Here is a 23,427-nt window from a genome sequence, read left to right as displayed (position 1 = left end):
AACTGTAAAAATAAAGATGGCCTCGGACTAAATACTGTTGATTAAGAGGGTTTGTGTCCAGGGTACGTGTATCCAAATAAAAGCTAATATGTACAGTGCCGCTTCTGGGGGGGACACATACCCAGACAGCTGAAAGAACCAGTGGAGAAGGTTTCCCTCTTGCAGCTTTCTGAGTGTTCCCGTGTCCAGCCTGTCACTTTACTACAGCGAACAGGTCAGTAGAATGTGTTGGTTTGCCTGTGTCCTCAACTTCATTAGAAAAAAATGAACTGATTTATACAATACTTCAAAGGACCCAACACTACTGGGTGAGATTTTTCTTTTTCTCATATTTAATTTCTTGAATTCATTTTCTGCTGTAACTGAACTGGAGAAAGTGTCAGAATCTGCTGTAATTTCTCTTATGGAAAAAGCGTCTGAGATTTTTGCTTACTTGGGAAATCCCAGTTTGGAAAAGTTTTCCCCTAACATTTTTAAAAGAATAAGACAAGTGCTTCTTAGGATCTTCTGTTTTCTTTAGTAGTTTGTGTGTAGTTTTCACCATTACAACACACAGTTGAAGAAAATTTAAAAATCAATATATGGAGTGAGAACCAGTCAAAAAACAGAAAAATAACTGGGAAAACATTCAAAATTTTGAAATTGATTCTGTTTTTTAGGGGTAAAAATGAACCCATTTTTCATCTTCTGTGAAATTTTCCATGATATTTTTGATTGAAATCATCACTGAAACTGTTGAAGAAATTTTTCATTTACTCAAAACCATCAATTTTTTACTGCAAACTGGGTCTTCGTTAAATTAATTTTTCTTAAATAGAAAATTTTATTATGGGTAGAAATGGGGGGGGGGTTGGGGAGAAGGGAGTGAGTCCACTTTTCATCAGTAAAACTTAGTCTGAAAAATTTCAACCAGATCTGTGGATAAGGGATACTTACAATTGCAAATGTTGGGTTCAATTTAAATCCTTCATCTTATAACGTATACATCCAAATGCTGAAATGGACTGTAGTGATTTCTGATCTCTCTGCATTATCCTGTTCCCTACAAAGCAGGCCCTGCTGCAATCTGAATTGATATTTGGTGGTTCAATCATTTCTGAGCAAGACTGTCCTTATCAATGGTTGCTAAAGGGCCCAATCCTCTTTCTCAAAGAAACAAATCCTGCTCCTTTCTGAGTGTAGTTCCATTGATTTCAGTGGAACTGTTCTCACAAATGAGGTATGATTTAATCCTATTTCATTATAGAAAAAAGGAAACAACTCAAAACAATTGCTCACTTTTTAGAGCTCAGTGCTACCGTTCTTGCTCACTGGTCTCAGTGGGAGTATTGCCCAAGTAAAGAATACGGGATCAGGGCCTCAGGGTCTCTTCAGCAATATCATTTTAAACACAGTTAGTTACAGTTTGTCTATTGACAGCTCTTCAAATCAATTGGGTCTGAAAAGTGGGATTGAGGGGGGAGGATCAAACAACTGGGGAAAGTCAAAATCCAAGTTTATAATAATGAGAAGCGAGGTACCACCTTAACTATGTAGTGCCCATCTTTAAAAAAGGGAAGAAGGAGGATCCGGGGAACTATAGGCCAGTCAGCCACACCTTAGTCCCTGGAAAAATCATGGAATCACTGAAGCACTTAGAGGAGAGGAAAGTGATCAGGAACAGTCAGCATGGATTCACCAAGGGCAAGTCATGGACTGACTAACCTAATTGCCCTTCTGTGATGAGATAACTGGCTCTGTGGATGAGGGGAAAGCGGTGGATGTGTTATTCCTTGACTTTAGCAAAGCTTTTGATACGGTTTCCCACAGTATTCTTGCCAGCAAGTTAGAGAAATATGGGCTTGATGAATGGACTATAAGGTGGATAGAAAGCTGGCTATGTCGTCGGGCTCAACGGGTAGTGATCAACGGCTCCATGTCTAGTTGGCAGCCAGTATCAAGCGGAGTGCCCCAAGGATCAGTCCTGGGGCCGGTTTTGTTCAATATCTTCATTAATGATCTGGAGGATGGTGTGGATTGCACCCTCAGCAAGTTTGCAGATGACACCAAACTGGGAGGAGTGGTAGATACGCTGGAGGGTAGCGATAGGATCGAGAGGGACCTAGACAAATTAGAGGATTGGGCCAAAAGAAATCTGATGAGGTTCAACAAGGATAAGTGCAGAGTCCTGCACTTAGGACGGAAGAATCCCATGCACTGCTACAGACTAGGGACCGAATGGCTAGGTAGCAGTTCTGCAGAAAAGGACTTAGGGGTTACAGTGGATGAGAAGCTGGATATGAGTCAACAGTGTGCCCTTGTTGCCAAGAAGGCTAACGGCATTTTGGGCTGTATAAGTAGGGGCATTGCCAGCAGATTGAGGGACGTGATCATTCCCCTCTATTCGACATTGGTGAGGCCTCATCTGAAGTACTGTGTCCAGTTTTGGGCCCCACAGTTCAAGAAGGATGTGGAAAAATTGGAAAGAGTCCAGCAGAGGGCAACAAAAATGATTAGGGGGCTGGAGCACATGACTTATGAGGAGAGGCTGAGGGAACTGGGATTGTTTAGTCTGCAGAAAAGAAGAATGAGGGGGGATTTGATAGCTGCTTTCAACTACCTGAAGGAGGGCTCCAAAGAGGATGGATCTAGACTGTTCTCAGTGGTAGCAGATGACAGAACAAGGAGTAATGGTCTCAAGTTGCAGTGGAGGAGGTTTAGGTTGGATGTTAGGAAAAACTTTTTCACTTGGAGGGTGGTGAAGCACTGGAATGGGGTACCTAGGGAGGTGGTGGAATCTCCTTCCTTAGAGGTTTTCAAGGTCAGGCTTGACAAAGCCCTGGCTGGGATGATTTAGTTGGGGATTGGTCCTGCTTTGAGCAGGGGATTAGACTAGATGACCTCCTGAGGTCCCTTCTAACCCTGATATTCTATGATTCTATGACCCTAATAGCATCATTATCCGGTCACTGGGTCAGGTATATAAACCAGATTGATCATGTCATACTTTTAATTAGCAGGAATTAGACTCGGTAAACAATATGACTGACTCTATTAATTTTAAGTTAGTTTAACAAAAAGTAAGGTCTAACTTAATACTCTTAAATAGTAATCAGTGAACGATTTAACTTAAGCAGTGAAATATTTGTAACATGGTAACAAATTTTGCTTTGGGTTTTTATTTAACTTTATATGCCATCAAGATATAAGAATGGCATAAAACTTACTAGTAAGGTAACTTTATCTAGACGTAATGCAGAATCTATTATAGCTGTCTGTAGTCTCAGGAATGTTGCCAACTTGAGAAGAGTAAGGTAAAAATACAACTTTCAGTGTACTAAGAGATCTAAAATTTAGTAATCCTAGTGCTAAGCATTATTCATAAAGCAAAAAGTGTCAGGAATAAACACAGCAAAAATATCTCTAGGCCAATTAACCGTCACACAAGGAAAATATATCTATAATTTTTTCTGGGTATTTCCTGCACTAATACTTCCTGATGATGATGATGATTATTGTATTCGTCTGGGGCCTCCCAGCGTTACTGTAATACAATCAGGACTGGAGCCCCACTGTGCTAGCTTTTGTGCAAATACAAAGTAAAAAATGATCCCCTCCCTGAAGAATGCCCAATAACTAGCATTTTTTTATTGTGAGTGATACAAATACCTCTTACTAGGCTTCACTGCCTCCACAGGGGTCATTAAATCTCACAGGATGAATGTCAATCCAGTGTCAGGTCCACAAAATTTCCTTCAATGCAGTCACACATCATTGGAAAGATCAGTGTGTTAGAGATTCATTGAGTAACTTCTCCTGATACACCAGGTTAAATACTGGTGAAACAGCTCCTGCTGAGGAACAAGGAAAGAGTCCAGCTGTTAAATAGTTATTTTGCCTTTGGGAATAAAGGTCTGAACAAGCCCGAGATCGATTTTTCAGGGGGAGCTACAGCAAATAGTGTGCAAGAAGCAAAACTGGTTCTAAAAAGAATAGATGCTGTGAAAAGGAGACAAAGCATAGGGTCTAGGAAACACACATCCGTGAGTTTTAAAAGACTTGATGAAGGAAATCAGTGAACCCACACTAACAGTTTCATTAGGGTGAGATTCCTAAAGACTGCAAGGTTGGAAATAAAGTGCTGAAGGACTCAAGGGACAAACTAGAAACTACAAAGCAGTGAATTAAACTGCATTAATGGAGGGAACCCTTGGAAAGTATCTTGAGGGATGTGGTTGGAGAAGACCTTGTTTTGCTGAACAGTAGCTGACATGGAGCCATGCAGGAAGGGGGCCAAACTCACCTAACTTGCTGATGTGCTTTGATGATACTACTGCTATAGCAGGAGATAGTCTGAGGATAAATAGTACTAGGATAATCTATGAGCTTTTGAGAAAGTTCCACGTCAGATTAGAGAAAGAGTTAAGCTAAGGTTAGAGACAGGAGATGGAGTAAGAATGGCGCTGAATAGAAAACCAGGACAAAGGGCAAAACTCACTCAATGTGACTTCATATAGTTACACATGGAATTAACTTGATCCAGAGCATAGCTATAAATTATTTTTTTTCTATTTAATTAATAGATTTTTAAGGCCATAAGGGACCATTAGCTCATCTTGTCTGATCTTCTGAGTAACACAGGCCATAGGATTTCACCCAGTTATTTTTGTACTGAGTCTAATAACGTATGTTTGATTAAAGCATATCTTCCAGAAACTTGAAAAGGGTTAATGAATAGAAGGGATGGGGAGACAGAAAACAATTTTCATACCTTGGTAGGCCTTGAGGTCGCCACTGGTAAATGTTCTGACTGCAAGCTCTGCAGGGCCGGGACTGTGTTTTATTCCATGACACATAATGCTCCAGGTACACTCACAGCACTAAGAGTATATCTGCACTGCAGGTAGGAGCAGTGTAGCCGGGGATGACACAGGTGATAGCTCTGGCTAGCTACCCAAGTATGTACTCAGAGTGTCTGGGTGGGGTTGTACTCAGGTGGCTAGCCTAAGCTGGTGCCTGTACTCCCCCAATCTACACTGCTATTTTTAGTGTGCTAACTTGAGCAGAGCTGGTATGTGTCCATCTACCCGAGCTGGGAGCATGTAACTGTACCCTGAATGTTCACTATGTGAATACAATTTGGCAAAAGCACTGAAGCCGAGATCTCCACGTTTGTGATAATACTAAAGAGCAAGAAAGAGAGAAGGCACATACATCAAGGAAGAGTGTAAATGGACTCCGAAGCGTTTGGGATCATTATCGTGAGTTCAGATGGGAGATGTAGTACAATGTAAGACAAACATAGTCCTATCTTGTAGCAAAGAACCAAATTGGGGAATGTGGCCCTAATCTAGCAAAGTGTTTAAGCATGTGTTTACTTTAAGAACCTGAGTAGTCCCATTGAAGTCAACAGTAATACGCACGCTTAATGTTATGTACATGCTTATGTGCTTTGCTGGATTGGGATCTGTGTGATGAATGAGGTAGTCTTCTAGCACGTTGATCAGGGAAAGTATGTGAGGATTGTTGTGGAAACCTCTTGGAAAACATCAGCTAAGTACATGCTATACCCAGGAAAGTGAGGGAAATCAAGGTAGTTTTAGCAGATGGAGAATACAAAGTGTCACCATTCTTGGATACGGACATCAGTGTGTGTTAAATGACACTGACTTCAGTAAGAATTGTGAGTGATTAGCACCTCTAAGGAGCAGAACGCTAGTCAGCCATGAAGCTGCAAATGAGATCCAAGATTAATGCTGCAGACAGCTAAGTCCTTAAGGACTTAATGGTGCAAGATATAAATAAGCCAAATAAATGGATGTTTTTTCCAAATAGTGTGATCCATTTTACTGACATTCTAGTAAAAAACACAGATTGATCATGCTTATTATAGGTGATTTGTAATGATTAATTCACCAAACCAGAATTAGACCCTCTATCTTTGCTTGTTTGTCAGGCAACTTTCATGATGATGATAACTGTTGTCTTTGTCTTTTATTTTATTTCAGGATCCACGACAACTATTTTATTTATTTTCTTAAATGGTTTAAAACAACCTGATAAATCCTCTGCTACCATGAAGACTTTGCTTAAATTACAGATTCTCAAATCATTGTGGATTCCCAAATCAAGTTGCAGGCTTTTCCATAAACAGCCCAGGATTCTTGCCCCAGAGCTATTTTCGCATGGCGAGTCTATCAGGCAGGGTGAACAGCAAGTGCCTGAATACTTTAACTTTGCAAATGATGTGCTGGACAAATGGTCTCAGATGGAAAAGGTAAAATCTCTGTCATTGGGCAGATTAAAGATTTTATTACTTTTTTGAATAACTATTTTTGTCATTTATTTAAAAGGCAAAATCAGATTCTGAAGATAATTTGCATTTGAAATTATCATGCTTCTCGTGCTTTATCATTAGAATGGCTTGGTTCCCTGTGCTAAATCTAGTTCACTTTTCTCCCATCAAACTCCTATTGGGACTCCTTGCATGGGTACGGCAAGAAGGTTAAACCCTTTATTTACATAAAGTGAAATAATAAGGTCAAAGGTGCCATACAAAGTGACCTCACGTCACTGAGGGGGAAATCTTTCCCCAACCAAGGCACAGCTCTCTCTCTCCAGAATACATTCTAATACTGCACAGACCATCATGAATGATCTTTTTTCTTTTAACCCCTTGTGCTGTTTTGTAGGATGGAAAGAGACCATCAAAGCCAGCCTTCTGGTGGGTAAATGGAAGAGGAAATGAAGTGAGGTGGAGCTTTGAGGAGCTGGGATTCCACTCCAGAAAAGTGGCCAATGTCCTCTCTGATATGTGTGGTCTGCAGAAGGGAGACAGAGTTATGCTGATTCTGCCCCGGTTACCGGAATGGTGGCTGGTGAATGTGGCTTGTATGAGAACAGGTCAGTTTCAGATTGCTGAACTTGATAGATAGCTGAAATATGTTAAGAACAGGAGTTTATTAGTTCTTTTTCATAAAGAAGGAAACTATATATATGAATGAACTACAATACAGTTTTTGCCTACCAATATTGATCCAAATTCATTTTTGGTATAAATTGAGGAATATTTTTGGGTATGTTCCCACACAGAAAATGATCAAATTAAAAATGTCCTCTTAAAAAATAACCTTATTGCTCTTCCAGGAATCATCCTTGTTCTAGGGACATCCCAATTAACAGCTAAAGACATTTTGTATAGACTCCAGGCTTCTAAGGCCAAGTGTATCATTACCAATGATATGGTGGCATCTGCAGTGGACGCAGTTGCGTCTGATTGCCAGTTTCTGAAAACCAAGTTAATTGTATCCGAAGGCAGAAGAGATGGGTGGCTGAACTTTAATGAACTATACAAGTAAGTAGGCATTAGCAGTGCTACAATAATAGGATAGAAAATGAGGCTTTCTCAAAAGTCCATTGTATCCATTAGACACAGAGGCAGGCAATTAATGGAGTTTTTTGCAACTGCTTGCTGATGTTTCCAAATCAGAGTTGGTTTTCTAACAGCAGTCTCTTTCCAGGGGGGTCCAATCCTATCCTTACTTAATGGGTGTTCTGTACATGAAATAAGGGCAGGAACTAGTCCTAAGTTGGTTTTGTCTAATTTGGTCAAATGTGTCTGTGGAATAATTGACCCTTGGTGCTCATGTAGACATCTCCAAATCTCTTCCTTTTGAAAACTAGACTGAAAGTCTCACTGCAGAATTTCTTGCAGTATTTCTGTGCTTCCAAATCTAGCCTGGTCAGCTAAATCACAAGAGTAACATTTCTAATCGTTGTTTGGAATTTCTGCTCCTATGTTGACCCAGGAAGTACATACAGAGTGATATTTTCTTTAAAGTTCATCCATTTTTTTTAAATCTCGACATGTTTGGATTCAGTTTAGATCACATTTTAAACTTTTTTTTTCTGAATGTGTTTTTCTCCCATAGGTAACTACCTGATTTAAACCCCAATTCCTCACCTCCTTATTAGTTTTCTGAGATCCACTGAAGTGCAAGTGATGATGTGGTATCCACATCTTCCTTCTTGATTGTCCCACCAATATATCAATTTTTGCTTCCTACATGAAGCTTCCCTGGTGTCTTCCTTCTCTTTCTCCTTTAAGAGAAATCTACCATGCTGATGTCTCACTAACTTTTCCATTGTTTAATTATATTAGCTAGATAGGATTTAATGCTGGATGAGAAATGAGGCTAGAGTAAGGCAGGCTATCTGAAATAAAGTCAGTGCTCTCATCCAGGGTGTAGTAATATCCAAAGGACACAGGAGGAGCTTCATCTGGGATGGGAAAGAGGGCAGTTGCAACACCTAATCCACATTTGCATGTCAAAATCTCAGTAGATTGCACCTATATCCACTTTAGCCACCATTATATTCTATATTTTAAAGAGCGCAATCTGCTGATCACATCTGCGTTAAAACAAAGATTCAAGACCCAATGGTTGTCTACTTTACCAGTGGAACCACAGGTTCTCCAAAGATGGCTGAACACTCCCAGGGCAGTCTTGGTTTCAGACCTGTCATAAGTGAAAGGTAAGGACTGTGGCTCTGGTAGTTTTATAACATGGGGCCAAACTGAGTGTGAAGTGGAAAGCATGAGTCTGGTTGACCAAGATAACTGAGATACACCAAAGGTCTGATTAAGAAGCATTGGGTAAGAAATATACAATGTGTGGCTTCAATCCTGCTCCCTATTGATGTCACTGGAAAAACTCCCCGTGTCTGCAGGGGAAGTGGGATCAGACCTCATCTTTCCATTTGGAATTAAGAAATGACTCCCAGCATTTCTTGGGAGGGATTCAGGTGACAACCTACAACTGGAGATAACTCTAGAAGCACAGCTCTAGGTACCATGTGCTTGGGGCTGCAGAGCATCTTGGGATTGGACTGCTGTGCAAAGGCAAACAAACTCCATGACACAGATAATCTTTGCCCCCAGCACAACCACTGAGATCCATGAATTTAAAGAGTGGAATCCCTAGCCTCCTCCACAGAATCCTCAGCTTCTTCCTCTACCATCCCGCTTCTCCTGCTTCCGCCCCCCATGCAACAATGGAAGAACGCAAAGTAAATTCACCCTGATTAAATTCAGAGTCTCCACTTCCCCTGCTCTCCCATGTGGGTTATTCCTGCAAAGAGAATGGGGCCCACAAGCTCATTATGAGGCAATACCCTTGTTAATGCTTAGTGTGTATACACCTAGTTAAAGTTCTTGATTTCTAGTTCCATTGTCTATTTAAAAAAAAACAAAAAACTTTTCCATAACCACTGTTTTCTCTTCCTAACAGATACTGGCTGGATTTGACTCCTGAAGACATAATGTGGTGCTTATCAGATACAGGCTGGATTATCGCTTCGCTTGGGTCTGTTCTTGATCCATGGGTTTTCGGATCATGTGTCTTTGTCCACAGCTTTCCACAGGTCGAATCAACAACTATCCTAAATGTAAGAAAAAAGTCATCCTGTAGATTTGCTGAAGTTTCCCCAGGCACAAGGTAGACCTCAAAACAGATCTTGAATTAACTGAGCAGCTCCAATTAGGTTATGCAATTGGTTATATTTGTTGAATATTTTTTTTCACTTCAGGTCAATCAAAATGTTTTGTTTAAATGTTGACCTTTTCTCAACTTCTTTTTTAAGTCAGGAAATTCATCGAATGTGACACAGGTTCAGTTTAGACAAATCAGTATTTTCGACAAAATAATGATTAGTTGAAAAAATTAGACCTATAATCCTGAGGTCATTATTTACTCTTTATTCATAGCATTCCAGAACATGAATGTAAAGTAACGCTCAATAGCTTTAGTAACCAGTGGCATTTCAAGGGGGAAACCCAAAAGAGAGCCAGAATGTTGGCACAGTTGATGTAGAGATAGTATTTGACAATATCAGTGATTACAGAAGATTGAAACTGGAGAAGGAGCTCTCTCTACACTGACTAAGCCGAAAGATGAGATTGGAGGAGTGGACTTCCCCTCTGTTTTTAGCAGAGAAGGGGGAACTCTCTCCCTCACGCACTCTCCTGCGCTCCCCTAGCTAATGTAATCTTTGCTGCAGTTCACAGATAAACTTTGTTCATCTTGTTGTTTTATTTCACTAGACTCTCTCCAGATTTCCCATCACCACTATCTTTGGTGCTCCAACTTCGTTCCGCATGCTGGTACAGCATGATCTTACCAGGTACCTCAGGAGAGAGATGACCTACTAACAATACTCACCTGAATAAATTTTAATGAAATCACAGCTCTAGGTGCTTGGCACAATATATTGAGTTTCATCAGTATAACCAGCATCTTCTGAAAAGATAGTTATGAGAAATGCATGGGTTTTGCATAGTTTCATTATGAAAGATGGAGGAAACACAGGATTTTCAACTGTTTCTCTCCAAAATGTGGGGGGTCACTCAAAGCTGACATTCTTAGCAAAGCTCAAAGGGGGTGAAGCCAAGTGGATCAAACCCAGAAACAAAGTTCTCATGAACCCATTTAGAGGGGCTCAGATTCCATGGTGATGGGTGACCTTCTGAAAACTTAAGCAGACTGAGCTGGTGTGTCAAGCAGCAGGGTCAGAAACACTAGTTAGTGCCATGACTTCAGTGCTAGGAATACAACCCTCCAAAGATGGTCCTTCTGCACATGACTTTATTTAATCATGAGGTGGCAGGACCCACAAGAAGTCTTTTTGTAGTGACCTGCTGAGTACTAGCAAAATTCTTGACCATAAATGTCAGTTACCAAAGGGTTTTGTTTTTGATACCTTAGCGATGTGTTTTTCACAATGGCCCATTCATGTGACTGTACCTGAATATGAATGTGAGCTCGTGTAACAGGAGCCCTACCTCCCACACCAATTTTATCTTACACTTTCTTATACCCCACTGGTTTGCCTTTCCTCTACAGGGCCAGATTTGTAAAGGTACTTAGGAGCTATCCCACTCACCACCGCATCTCCGAACTCTCTCCTGCCACCTCTCAGAATTTTCAGAACTGGGGTGGGTGGCAAGTATGTGCCGATCTCCCTGTTCACTGCATGGGGGCAATGTAAGCACCTATAAATGGGATGTTTAGAAAGCCAGGATAATGGGATGATGCCCTGCCTAACCAGGCATTTTGAGCATGCAAGGTGACCTTGAAAGTGATGAGAGACTGGCCAGTCCCTTTGTCTAAAATAATCACTGTACAACCATCAGCCGCCACCTTTGACTCTTGCAGCCATTACATTTTACAAGGGCATTTCCACTATCTAGTGCAATGCTGGGTAAGAGGAAAAAGTTGTACTCCTCTTCCTCAGTGCTCTCAAGACCATAGGCTGCTGAATAGGATTCACTCTGCTCCACTGGTTCCAGACCAGAGGACAAGGCAACAGATGGAGAGAATGGTGAGTCAAATCTCCCACCATGCCGTGATATGGAGCACGGACATATTAATCCATCTCCACAGCACCACCTAGTCCTGGGCAGAACCCCCCCATGCTCCCATTCCAACAAGTGAGAAGACGAGGATGGGGAGGAGACTGAAATATTAGGGACCCCCCTCAGAAGGCAGCAACTCTGACCAGCCACTGAAGGGCCATAGACAGTGAGGCCAGATCCCTGCAAAGACCACCATTCCAGGGGTACCCTTCTGAAAAAAAGAATGCCACAGCACAAGCCACTAGCACCATGTGACCTGTCACCACCAGCCCCATTTGACTCCAGCACAAGCATCATGAGCATGATATGATCTATCCTAAGCACCAACTCAACTGTCGGGGCAATGCTCTGAGAGCAGCCACCATAGTCCTGTAACTCCTGTGGCCACAGATGGGAACCAAGAAAATAACCTTGTCATTCCACCCACAGAAAATCTGCCAGTCCCTGAGAGACCTGTTAATAGACTCAAAGCTCGCCTGTCCCACAGCACATGCCAGAGAGATCCGGTGACCCAGTGGTTCCTGCATCATGGCATCAGAAAGGTGTACTTGACCCCCTCCATCAAGAGCAAAAGAATTCATGGAAGTCCTGGTTAACCAGAACGATGCAGTGGTTTGGGAAACTTTAGGGTGAGGATAGGAGCATGCACAAGGGCTCAAGAATATGCTGGGATATCAGGATAAAACCTACAGCTGCATGTTTAGAAACTGGGGTAAAAGAGTCCATTTCTGCCATGCATGAAAGGCAGGACAGCCAGACTGCAGCTCTGAGTACAATAGCAGAGGCAGTCATGTTAATGGCGACCCAGTGCCAGTCATTTTGTGTTCTTCCCAGAGGGGCACCATCCATCCACGCATGGACACAAACCATACTTTTGCCCATTTCCCCACTATTCCGCATGGGCTGCCACTGAAATTATTCATACAACACCAGCCACAAAGTTGTACATCCCTCCACAACCAACCACTCAACCTCCTACCTTTCCACAAGATTCCATAACCCACAGAGTGTTGTTACATCTCACGTGATTTTCCTAATCCCCTAGGTATCTATGCATGTCAGTTCTTTCCCCAGTAACCAATCCTCTATCTTCCGTCCTTTCATCTCATACTGCTAGCCTGGTAAGTTCATTCCTGCCTGTACATACTCTTGTATGTCCGCTTCAGACCTCCTTGTCTATCTGTCAGAGGCAGGTGCCAGGTTAAGTTTGATCCAAGAATGCCTAGGTATTGACTGCTTCTTTTCCCCACTACCCAGAACACACAGCTTTACAGACAGACTGTTGAGCTGAAGAAGTATGTTGTTTATTTGCTGCTTCAGTGAGTGATCTGTCCACCAAAATAGGGCACAGCACAAAATTAAATGCAAACATGCACACATTCAGGTCCTCGCCTTAACTACATTGTTACAAAGTTATTTATTATATATTGTATAATCGCTTTTTCTGCCTAGCACTGAGATTAATTTGCTGATCCAGTTGTTTATCTGATCAGATTGTTGGCTCAGCTTTTTCCCTGGCTGTTCTATTTCCTTGCCAGACAAGCAGGCATCTCTTCACGTGTCCCAACATCTAAAATATATGTTCTACAGATTACATCCTATGCTAGGTGACTGGACCCAGCCGCACTATAGGTGTGTCCCGGCCCAGTTTAAAAATGCCTCCTAGGCACTGGGGGGAACTCCATGTCAGCACAGGACCTGGGAGGTGGTGGATGCAGCTATGCAGATATACTTCTAGGTGAGTCTGAGTGGTCCTAGGTACGAGCCCCAGTTCTCCAGGCTAGGGCCACTTGCCATGGGATAGCAGCAGTACTTAGGATGCTGACTCTTAGGCGCCAATGAGCAGGAAAGCAGGTGCTTAGGGGGATTTAGGTGCCTAAGGGGATAGGCAGCAGCTGAGCAGTGGTTTTAAAACCACAGTGGTGTCTAACTGGTGGACTTGGGCACCTATCTGCCTCTTTAGTTGCTGAAGTGCCTTTAAAAATCTGGCCCACAGCCCATTCCTTCCACTCCCTTGCCTTGCAAATTACACCAGCTGACACTCACACTGTCTGACCTACGTGTATCATAGAATATCATAGAATATCAGGGTTGGAAGGGACCTCAGGAGGTCATCTAGTCCAACCCCCTAGTTTACATCTCTTCTGAATGTGGCTGTTGCTGAGTCTCAGTTGGGCAAAGCACTGTGGTCCAGACCCTCAAAGGCATTTAGGTGCACACCTAAGCAGCTGTATTAGTGCTCGCTATGCCGCTGTAGTGCTTTAGTGAAGATACTACTATGCCGACAGGAGAACTTCTCTCCAAGAGGCACTGAGGAGAAGTTTTCCCATCGACATAGCGCTGTCTATACAGGGGGTGAGGTTGGGATAACTATGTTGCTCAGGGGTGTTGATTTTTCACACCCCTGAGCAATGTAATTATACTAATATAGGTCTGTAGAGTAGACCAGGCTTAAGTCCCATTGAGAGAGTCAAGATTTAGGCACCTTAATACCTTTGAGGATCTGGGCCTGAATCGTTAATTGTAAGTGTGCAAATCATCCCATCTCTAGTCCACAAAGCCATAGGCACTAATTCTGGGGGTGCTCCAGAACTGGAGCACCCACAGGGGAAAAATGGTGGGTGCTTAGCACCCACCAGCAGACCTCCCCATCCCCGATCACCGCATCCCCCTCCCCCCCAGTGCCTCCCGCCTGCTGCAGATCCACTGGTCCATGGTGTGCAGGAGGCGCTGGAGGGAAGGGGGAGGAGTGAGGGCAGGGTGCGCTCGGGGGTGGGAGCAGAATGGGGCTGGAAGAAGCAGTGCTGGGGTGGAGTGAGGGTGGAGCAGGAGCAGGAAGAGACGGGTTGGGGACAGAGCAGCGGTGGGAAAAGGCAGGGCAGGGGCAGGGCCTTGGGGAAGGGATGGAGTGGGGATGGGGCCTGGGGCAGAGGAGGCTTCTCCCCCACCCCTGGCACAGTACAAATTCGGCTCTTCAGCACAAAGCCCTTACTTCATTTTAAGCATGCGCTTAAATCCCATTGATTTCAGTGGGACTACTGTACAAACCTTAGCACAGGCATATATGTCCTTGCAGGACCAGGAGCTAAAGTAGCTGAAATCTCTTCCTCTGATTTCTGTACTTGAGTGAAGATAACTCTTTCAACCAAGAGCTTTCCATTATTGTTTGTTGACATTTGCAAGCCCTTTAGCTGCTGTGCTTATCACCAACAGCCACTGGAATCCAGCGACAGGCCCCTTTGCCTTCAATGGCCTTTCAGTGACTCTCTCATGATTTTTTAAATCCTTATTAAGTTACAAGTTCATGAGTCTGCAGCACTGTGTGAGTGGAGGGGAGCCACTCAACCCAGAAGTGATGGAGCAGTGGAAAAGGAAGACTGGCCTGACTATCTGTGAAATATATGGACAAACAGAAACAGTACGTTCAAATGGGTTAATAATGTGTTAATTAGTTTTAATTTCTTTTGCTTTTTTGAGTTTTATGGTTAAAAAAGCCAAAAGGAAACAATTTGTTACTTACTTGAAATGTCGAGGAAGAGTCCATTAAAATACAGTAACTTATACATTTATGACAGGTTTCAGAGTAACAGCCATGTTAGTCTGTATTCGTAAAAAGAAAAGGAGTACTTGTGGCACCTTAGAGACTAACCAGTTTATTTGAGCATGAGCTTTCGTGAGCTACAGCATCCGATGCATCCGATGAAGTGAGCTGTAGCTCACGAAAGCTCATGCTCAAATAAACTGGTTAGTCTCTAAGGTGCCACAAGTACTCCTTTTCTTTATACATTTATGTTGATTTGAAAATATGGCTTTCTTGTAGAGCTCAGGGAAAAGGTGGAGTCTTTTGTGCTGTCATTTTTCCATGAAGATTTCTGAGAAAATCCTGAGTGAAGTGTGAGGGAAGAAGGAGGAGGATGTTGCTAAGATATATGACTGGGGGTCAAGATACCTGGACTTTTTTACAGGTTGTTTCACAGACTTGCTGTGTGACCTCATGCAAGTTACTCCACCGTCCCAATCTTTAAAATACTTGCTTAGCCCACAGGGATTTTGTAACCCTTAATTCATAGCAGTTTGGAATTGAAGTGGAAAATTAATGAATGTAGAATCTGACTGAATATATGTAATATTTCTGCAGAAATAATTCTCTCTTTTTACAGGCAATAGTTTGTTCTGTTTTCAAAGGGATGAAGATTAAACCCGGATCAATGGGAAAGGCAGTTCCCCTTTATGATGTTCAGGTTTGTTAATACAACGTCCTGTCTTATATCAGTTTAACTTATTTGCTTTACTGAAGTATGTTTTTCTTCTTCTAGATCATAGATGAGAATGCTAATGTTCTGCCTCCTGGTCAAGAAGGGGAAATTGCCATCAGAATCAAACCTAAAAGGCCACTTGGTCTTTTCTCTAAATACATAGTAAGGAACTTGTTTTACTCCCATAGGAAATCCCTATAATTCCATACTAGATACAAAGACCCAGATTTTCATCAGATTTTATGCCAACTCATCAATCTCAAGGTCATGCACTGTACTAACAGTCCTCCCAACTAAGGAGAATCTGAAGGAACTCTCTTCAAAGTAGAGATGGGACCAGGTTAAAAGAATCTAGATCCAGATTTCAGTCATCTCAACATTTGGAAGTGTTTGGATTCAGGATTTTGGTTCAGCACCTTTTAAAACTGGGCTCTGAAAGTCAAGCTGAAGTTCCATTTAGCTCATCCTCATCAATGACCCTGACTGCACTGAGTATTATATGTGTAGTGTGCATTATTTATGCATCTATAATGCATCTCCATGTGGATATAAATCTAAACTTTTGAGCAGGTGATGAGGACATCTAGAAACCTGGACTTCCTTTCCTGACTGTGCCACCACCTTGCTGTGTGACCTAGATAAATAAAAATACGTAAATAAAGGGTGTGCAGAGCATGCCTCCCTATGTGTCCTGGAGAATTCAAGGAGGAATTTTGAAGCATAATGCCCCCTGGGTGTCCTCCTTTACTATGGACTATATCTAATTCTGAACCTCTGTCTGAACCTTGCCCTGTCAATGAGGTGGAGTTTACAATACCCACCTTTGTACAACTCTTTGAGATTCTGTCACCAAAGGTGCTATTTAAAGACAAAGGATTATTATTTGTCTTTCATTGGTATATGAATGCTATTATGCTATACAATTCTGATCACTTTACAGTTGTGTGTAAAACAGCAGAATTTATGATTAAGCTACGACTAAAGATTTTAATTGTCATTTGTGAAATGTTATCAGGATAACCCTGAGAAAACCGCTGCATCAGAACGTGGGAATTTTTTTGTCCTGGGAGACAGAGGGACTATGGATGAAGATGGATATTTCTGGTTTCTTGGAAGATCTGATGATATCATCAATTCTTCAGGGTTAGTTTGTTTTACTGACAGGTTTCAGAGTAGCAGCTGTGTTAGTCTGTATCCACAAAAAGTACAGGAGTATTTGTGGCACCTTAGAGACTAACAAATTTGTTAGTCTCTAAGGTGCCACAAATACTCCTGTTCTTTTTGTTTTACTGGTTTTGCAAGCTTTCTGTATAGTTCTATCATAATATAACATAACATTTATAAGAGAGGAACTATTGATGAGTTTCTTGGCAAGAAGGAAAGGGGGCTTACAAGAATTCAAAAGAATCAGACATAGTCTTCTTCTGGCAGCATGGTTCAGTGACTAGTGCATTGGACTAGGACTCAGGATAGCTGGATTCTATCCTTGGCTCTTCCACTGCCATGCTGTGTAACCTTGGTCAAGTCAGTTCCTGCCTCTGTTTCTCCTGCCACCCTTTGTCTATTTAGATTGTCAGCTCTTGGAGGCAGGGAGTTTTTGCAGCATGCATAGCACAACGTGGGTCTGATTTTGGTTGGGGCCTTAGGCAATAATCAGTTCTTTCTTACCCCAGTACTGGTTAAAAGACATATTTACACCAGATCAGGAAAATTAAATACCTTGTTTTCCTCTCCTAGGTATCGTATTGGACCATTTGAAGTAGAAAGTGCCTTGATAGAGCACCCGGCTGTAGTAGAGTCTGCTGCTGTCAGCAGCCCAGATCCCCTCAGAGGCGAGGTAATGAGGTTGAGAGTGATGAGGAAAATATTTCATAGAGGCAAAACAGTTTGTGACTCACTGTACAAAGTGCAGCTGTTGCACAGCATCCCGTCAGTGTGAATAGTCCTTTACCAGGGTGATAAACAGAAACCTATGTACGTCCCTTTGCTCTATTTATTCATCTCCACAGTCTCTCCCCATGAGATAATTATGATGACAGACACTTTCCCACCAATAGACCTTCCTGCTATTAAGGGCTTGTCAACACACACAAGTTGTAACACTTTTTACAGTACCGGTATAGTTAGAGCAGTACAGCACCCTTTGTTTGGATGCAGTTATTGGTAGAGATGTGCTGATATCCGTACACCTATTCCCATACTGGAGAGGGAATAAGCTCTACTGGGACAGGGCAACTTTATACTGGTATAATTGTATCCATACTAGTGGTTACATTGGAAAAAAAAAATCACACCCCTCATCAGCATAGTTATACCAGGACAAAAACTGTGCGCAGACTAGGTATAAGAGAGCCTTGAAAGCACAGTCCTGCTATTGTGGAGTGGAACTGTACGGCCTCAGTGTGAGCTGTGTGACCAGTGTATGCTCGGTGCTTCAGAGAAATCAAAGCTTCCTGAAGCTCCCACAGAGCACAGTCACTGCAATCCCCCTTCCATGTGCTCCTTCCTAAGCCCGACCAGCTCTGCTGCTTAGCATGTGTGATGGGGGAAGCGAGGCCACGGCCATGCTTCCTACCCGGCGTGGCCCGCTTTGGAGACTGTGGAAGCACGAGCCAGGAGCAACCATTGTGAGAATTGCAATTGCACGTGAGCCTTGCACTGCTGTGAAGGGCAGAGGGGACAGTCCTTGCACCCCTCTTCTGACTTACCTGCTTACACACAGGCTAGTCACAATCTGGCACTCAGTTTTAGAGACAGATTGGCTTCTTCACACATCTCTTAACTATGTCGTGGTCTGGAAGTGATATTGCTAACTGGGAACTAAATCTAACACTATTTATAAATTGCTGGTGTCAGTTTGGTACTATTGATTTTACCCTGTAGGTGGTGAAAGCTTTTGTGGTCTTATCACCTGCCTTTTCCTCGTGTGACCTGGAAAAATTAACGCTTGAGTTGCAGGCGCATGTCAAGAAAGTTACTGCTCCATACAAATATCCCAGAAAGGCAAGTACCCAAAAGGGGTGATTTTTAACATGGGACATGTCTCCTTCTTAAATCTCTCCAGAATGAACCATTCTGGGTTTACTTAGAACTACAAAGATTCCTTCACTCATCTAAAAGAGAGAGAGCAAGATTTAGGGAGACCCTTTGCTTCAGGGAAACTTTCCTAAATCTCATTTATTTTTCTCTTTCATAAGCTTTTAATAAAATTGTTTGTTAATAAATGTACCCATGTGCCTTTAAAAATATTCCTGGGCCAGGTATAATGTCCTAGTTAGATACTCCCCATGTTCCCAATCAGGGGTAAAATCACCAGTTTCTTACTTAGCTTTTACCCACTCCTTACTCTGGAACACTCCAGTGATGTCAGTGGAAATTTCTCTGATTGAAAACTGATGAATGATTTGTCCCTTTGGCTTTGGAGTAAACATATTTGAGGCAGCCCCAGAAGTATCCAGCTTAGGTTTCTTACAAAATCCAGTGCATCTTGGGAAACAGTATGTGCAATCAGTTAGGGCATGTCTACAGGCACAGAACTGCAGCGGCGCAGCTGTACCGATGCAGGCAGCTGTGCCGCTGCAGCGCATTAGGTGAAGACGCTCTATGCTGACAGGAGAGAGCTCTCCCGTCAGCATAATAAAAACACCTCCATGAAGGGCAGAAGCTATGTCAGTGGCAGGAGCTCTCCCACCAACATAGCGCTGTGCACATGAGTGCTTATGTTGGTGTAACTTATGTCACTCAAGAGGTGGTTTATTCACACCTCTGAGTGACATAAGTTATGCCGACAAGCCGTAGTGTAGACGTAGGCTAGTTAGTGCCTGATTCTGGAAACTGTCAGGCAAGTAGCCCTTACTCATGGGAGTCCTCCCATTCTTCCACATGGGGTCAGAGCCACTATTGCAAAAACAATCCCAAAACATCACTGGGAAGCATACTAAGTTGTTTTGTGTTTTTTATTAGATGGAATTTGTCCAACAGCTACCGAAGACAATCACTGGGAAAATCAAGAGGAATGAGTTAAGGAACAAAGAATGGGGGCGAATGTAACATTGTCGGGAGTTTAACATAGCTTCTTTCACTCCGATGATGCCGTGCAAGCTGTAACAGTTCTCAGGGTGCCCCGAACTGTGTTACCTTTTTCTCCCTGCACACCACTCCCCCTCATACTGCCAGCGAGAGAGAGAGACTTGCTGGTGCTTAACCAGTCTGTTAGTCACCCAAACACTCTCCTCCGGGCAATGCAAGCCCTCATTTTGCTTTGCAGATTAACAATAGGTGCACCCAAGTCCCCAAACCTCCTTTCAAGTGTTCCCCTGTGATAGCCATCCTGACCAGGGATGGTGTCTGGATAATACTTAGTGCTGCCACGAGAGCAGGGGACTGGACTAGATGACCTCTAGTCTTATGATTCTGTGATTCTAAGCTGCTGTTACAGAAATAGTGAACCATTTGCTAGTTGGCAGTGAGAGGTTCTTAGGGTGTCACAAAACTCTCTGTGTTATAATTGCCTTTTTTCTATTGGATTTTTCCAATATCATGAGCACCTAGATTACCTGGAAAATTGAACAGCAGAACCCACACTGCAAAATTGAATCCTATGATGAACCCAAGCTGCAAAGTTCAGATCTGGTTGCAAAACCAAACTTTCCCAAATGTGGTGTCAGTTTCAAGCATTTTATTGATAGGGGCCAGCAGCAGAGTTCTGATCTAAACCTGAACTTTCCCAAAATCCATGATGTTCAGATCCAGGATTTCGCTGTGTCACATCTATGTTCTAGAAAGTATTTGAGATCAGTGAGACAGTGTTGTTAGTACTTGTTGCCCAGTTGCAAGCTGCAGAAAAATACAGAGATGTGCTTTAGAAGTTAAAATGATTTACCTTATCCAAACTATAGACCAATACATCCAGCCATGTGAAAATGAAAAGGCCTTCTCTACTGATAACACCTCCAGACACCACACTTTAATATAAGCACAGCTGACAATGTGGTCCCTCTGATCCAGCTGATACCATGGCCACGCTTTATCAACAAGCACTACCCAATACAGAGGCAATCAACCTAGGTTTGGCTCCCCAGCCTCACTTCTAATCTTGGCCAGGAGTAGAGAAGATACTTGCATCACCTCTGCAAGTCACTGAGAAAGAGGTCTGAACTGCTTGCTGTTGGACAGGTGAAACCCAGTCAGGTAGAACAAACCCAGGTTCTCTGCCATTTTACCCACATGTGGCAGGACAAGCCCACCAGTGAGCTCCTTTAATGTAATAGTCATCTAGATTGTATTACGGGTCAATGAACAGACTCTGTGAATGGCATACATGGCTTACTGTGTGGGATTATGTCTCCGTTAACAGCTGGCCCCAGGCTCCTATAACGTTGTGTCTGGGCATATGGCCACAGTTTGTTACAGTAGCATGTGCTGTAGAGTGCTGAGTTCTAAGGATGTACCAATTCTTAACTCTTCATCACCAAGTGTTTCACTTTGCCCACTCAAAAAGCTTAATTTTCTGGCATGTGATCTTTCACTAGCTCACAAAATGTCTTTGACTATCAGCTGTCCTCATCCATTCACTAAACAGCAAGACATTTTTAGAGAGCAGCACCTTCTTGGGGGCTGAGAGAAAAGCTTTTACACTCAGCATCCCTAGAAGCGTGTGTCGCACCTCCCTGCAGCTGGGTTTTTATTGTGATTATAAAACAAGGTTTGGAATGTGACTATTTTGAGCAATGAAAAACAACATTTATTTGCTAGGAATAAACACTTGTCTATGCCAATTAAATAATTTCTGTGCTAAAGACTGCTGCAATGAATGCAAAAGAAGTTCAATAAACACAATATTTACTTTGCACCCTGTTTTTGGTAATGGTTTATTTTTTAACTGTACATCAGTGTGTCACAAAGATTTTAAAATACTGTTTAGCTAGCTTGCTCTAACATTTCCAATACATATGTTAGAGCCATTGAGTCAAACTAATCATTCTTCTCAACTACCCAATCTTCTTCCTTTTCCTTTTTCTCCAGGTGCCTTGAATGCCACCAACTCCCTTCTCTACTCACAGCTGAATCCCCTTGAATCTACTTTCTGAGGCTTGCGTACTCCCATAACATCTTTAACCGAGGTCACTTTCTCCTGGCCAAGTCTCCTGACTCCTCCTTGATCTGTCTGCCACTTTCAACACACTCCTCAATTCACTCCCTCCTCAATTCTAGCTTCCCTTTCTCTTCTTACTGATGAAAGCCTCCTTCAGCATTTTCAGTGGTTCCATCTCCTTCCCTCTGTTTGGCATCCTGCAAATCTCTCCTCTCAATTCTCTTCTCCTTTTCCCTGACACTTTATCTCTGGGTGACATCATCTGCACTCATGGCTGATGACTCCCAAACCTACCTCTCAACACTCATCCTTTCCTCCTCTGTGCAATCTCACATCTCCATTTGATTTTCCAGCCTGGCTGTCATAGTTGCAGTTCAAACTAAGGCTATATCTACATAGCAGCTGAGAGAGTGCTTCCCAGAACATGTAGAAAAAGACATGCTCTAGCTCTGCTCGAGCTAGAATGCTAAAAATAGCAGCGTGGCAGTGGCAGCATAGGCAGCAGCTCAGGCTAGCTGCCCTAGTATGTACCTATGGCGTCAGGCAGGATTATACTTGAGGGAGGCTAGCCCAAACCACAGCCCATGCCACTGTGGCCAATGCTATTTTTAGTGCACTAACTCAGTCAGCACTATCAGATGTCTGTCTACCAGTGCTGGGACGCATCCTCCCAGCTGGTATGTAGATGTACCCTCTACCTGCCAAAATCAATCTCCCCATCTCCCCCTTCAAACTGGCTGCTCTCCTTCCAGTCCCCATTACCACAACAAACTCCACCGGTCTTCCCCTCAGCTTTTATCTTTGGTGCTGCAGTCAGGAAGGGTCTTTCTCTCTCAATTCCAGGGCTATCCTAGGAGCCAGCCTCTTGTACCCCACAATATGTGCACACATGCAAACAGAGTAGTAGGAGTAGGAAACACTCTCTTTCTCACTGCAGTGGCTCTGCAGTAAGCTGCAGGGGAAGACCCCATGAGGCCTAGCACAATAGCTAGGGAACCCTTAACTGCATTAGGAAGTGGAAACCCCTAATTCCTAGGTCCCCCAGGAAAATCTTGGGATTGGAGAGCGTAGTAGCCCTGTCAACATGCCTGCTGACTGCACAATGGCTTCTCTTCCCTCCCCCCCAACATCCCATGGGTCTTCTGGGGGCACCAGGTCTCCCCCACACCCCACCACCCCGCATCCTGTGGGTCTTCTGGGGGCACCAGCTGGCTGTTCTCCTCCATTTTGTTCTGTCAGGGCGCATGCTGAGATGAGCTACTACCCTCTCCAATATCAAGGGCAGGAATTCTGAACACTTGAGTTCTAGTCACGGCTCTGCCATTCAGCTGTTATATGGCAAAGTAACTCAAGCCACATTTTCAAAATTTGGTACAAAATTCAGCACCTGCATCCAGATTTGGGCTCCTAAGTAAGGTTAAGATCAGGAACTTTAAAAAGAGTTAGGGTGAAATTCTGCCCCACTGACATCAATGGGAGTTTTGCAGTCAACTTCAGTGGAGCCAGGATTCATTTAGTTTGCTGATTTTCCAGACTCTAATCCAGTCTGTTAAATATAAAGAGCTATAATTTTATTTTCTGCAAGCTTGAACTATGGAACTTCCCCCCCACTATTACCCCTTGTCAAACTGGCCACAGAAGATGCACCACATGATTTCCCCTTTAGCTCGTGCTCTTTGTACCTT

At 43.0% G+C, this 23,427-nt stretch overlaps 1 protein-coding gene across 2 annotated transcripts; it reads left to right on the top strand.

The window, feature by feature from the left end:
- LOC102937734 (acyl-coenzyme A synthetase ACSM4, mitochondrial-like) lies at positions 1–21,497 on the top strand. 2 transcript variants are annotated; one of them, XM_037911546.2, is made up of 14 exons: positions 1–308; positions 5,988–6,256; positions 6,672–6,882; positions 7,126–7,333; positions 8,371–8,514; positions 9,270–9,426; positions 10,082–10,161; positions 14,687–14,810; positions 15,553–15,633; positions 15,709–15,810; positions 16,664–16,791; positions 17,386–17,485; positions 18,532–18,651; positions 19,612–21,497. In XM_037911546.2, the coding sequence occupies exons 2-14, from the start codon at positions 6,056–6,058 to the stop codon at positions 19,696–19,698; spliced, it is 1,743 nt and encodes a 580-aa protein (XP_037767474.1). In that variant the 5' UTR covers positions 1–308; positions 5,988–6,055; the 3' UTR covers positions 19,699–21,497. The 2 variants fall into 2 exon arrangements, with proteins under 2 accessions (XP_037767474.1, XP_007064430.1); XM_007064368.3 differs by having other exon boundaries at positions 2–214.
- Positions 21,498–23,427: the final 1,930 nt, after the last annotated feature.

Source organism: Chelonia mydas, chromosome 10 (assembly GCF_015237465.2).
Source record: "Chelonia mydas isolate rCheMyd1 chromosome 10, rCheMyd1.pri.v2, whole genome shotgun sequence".
NCBI classification, from domain to species: domain Eukaryota; kingdom Metazoa; phylum Chordata; order Testudines; family Cheloniidae; genus Chelonia; species Chelonia mydas.
The sequence above is the reverse complement of the archived record's forward strand: the minus strand, read 5'-3'. Positions and strand labels throughout refer to the sequence as shown.

Bases quoted from the DNA above. Each gene is read 5' to 3' on its own strand.
- LOC102937734 (XM_037911546.2), top strand. From the start codon at position 6,056: ATGAAGACTTTGCTTAAATTACAGATTCTCAAATCATTGTGGATTCCC. The intron at 10,162-14,686 runs GTACCTCAGGAG...ATCCTTATTAAG, and splicing joins GTACAGCATGATCTTACCAG to TTACAAGTTCATGAGTCTGC. The intron at 18,652-19,611 runs GCAAGTACCCAA...GTTTTTTATTAG, and splicing joins CATACAAATATCCCAGAAAG to ATGGAATTTGTCCAACAGCT.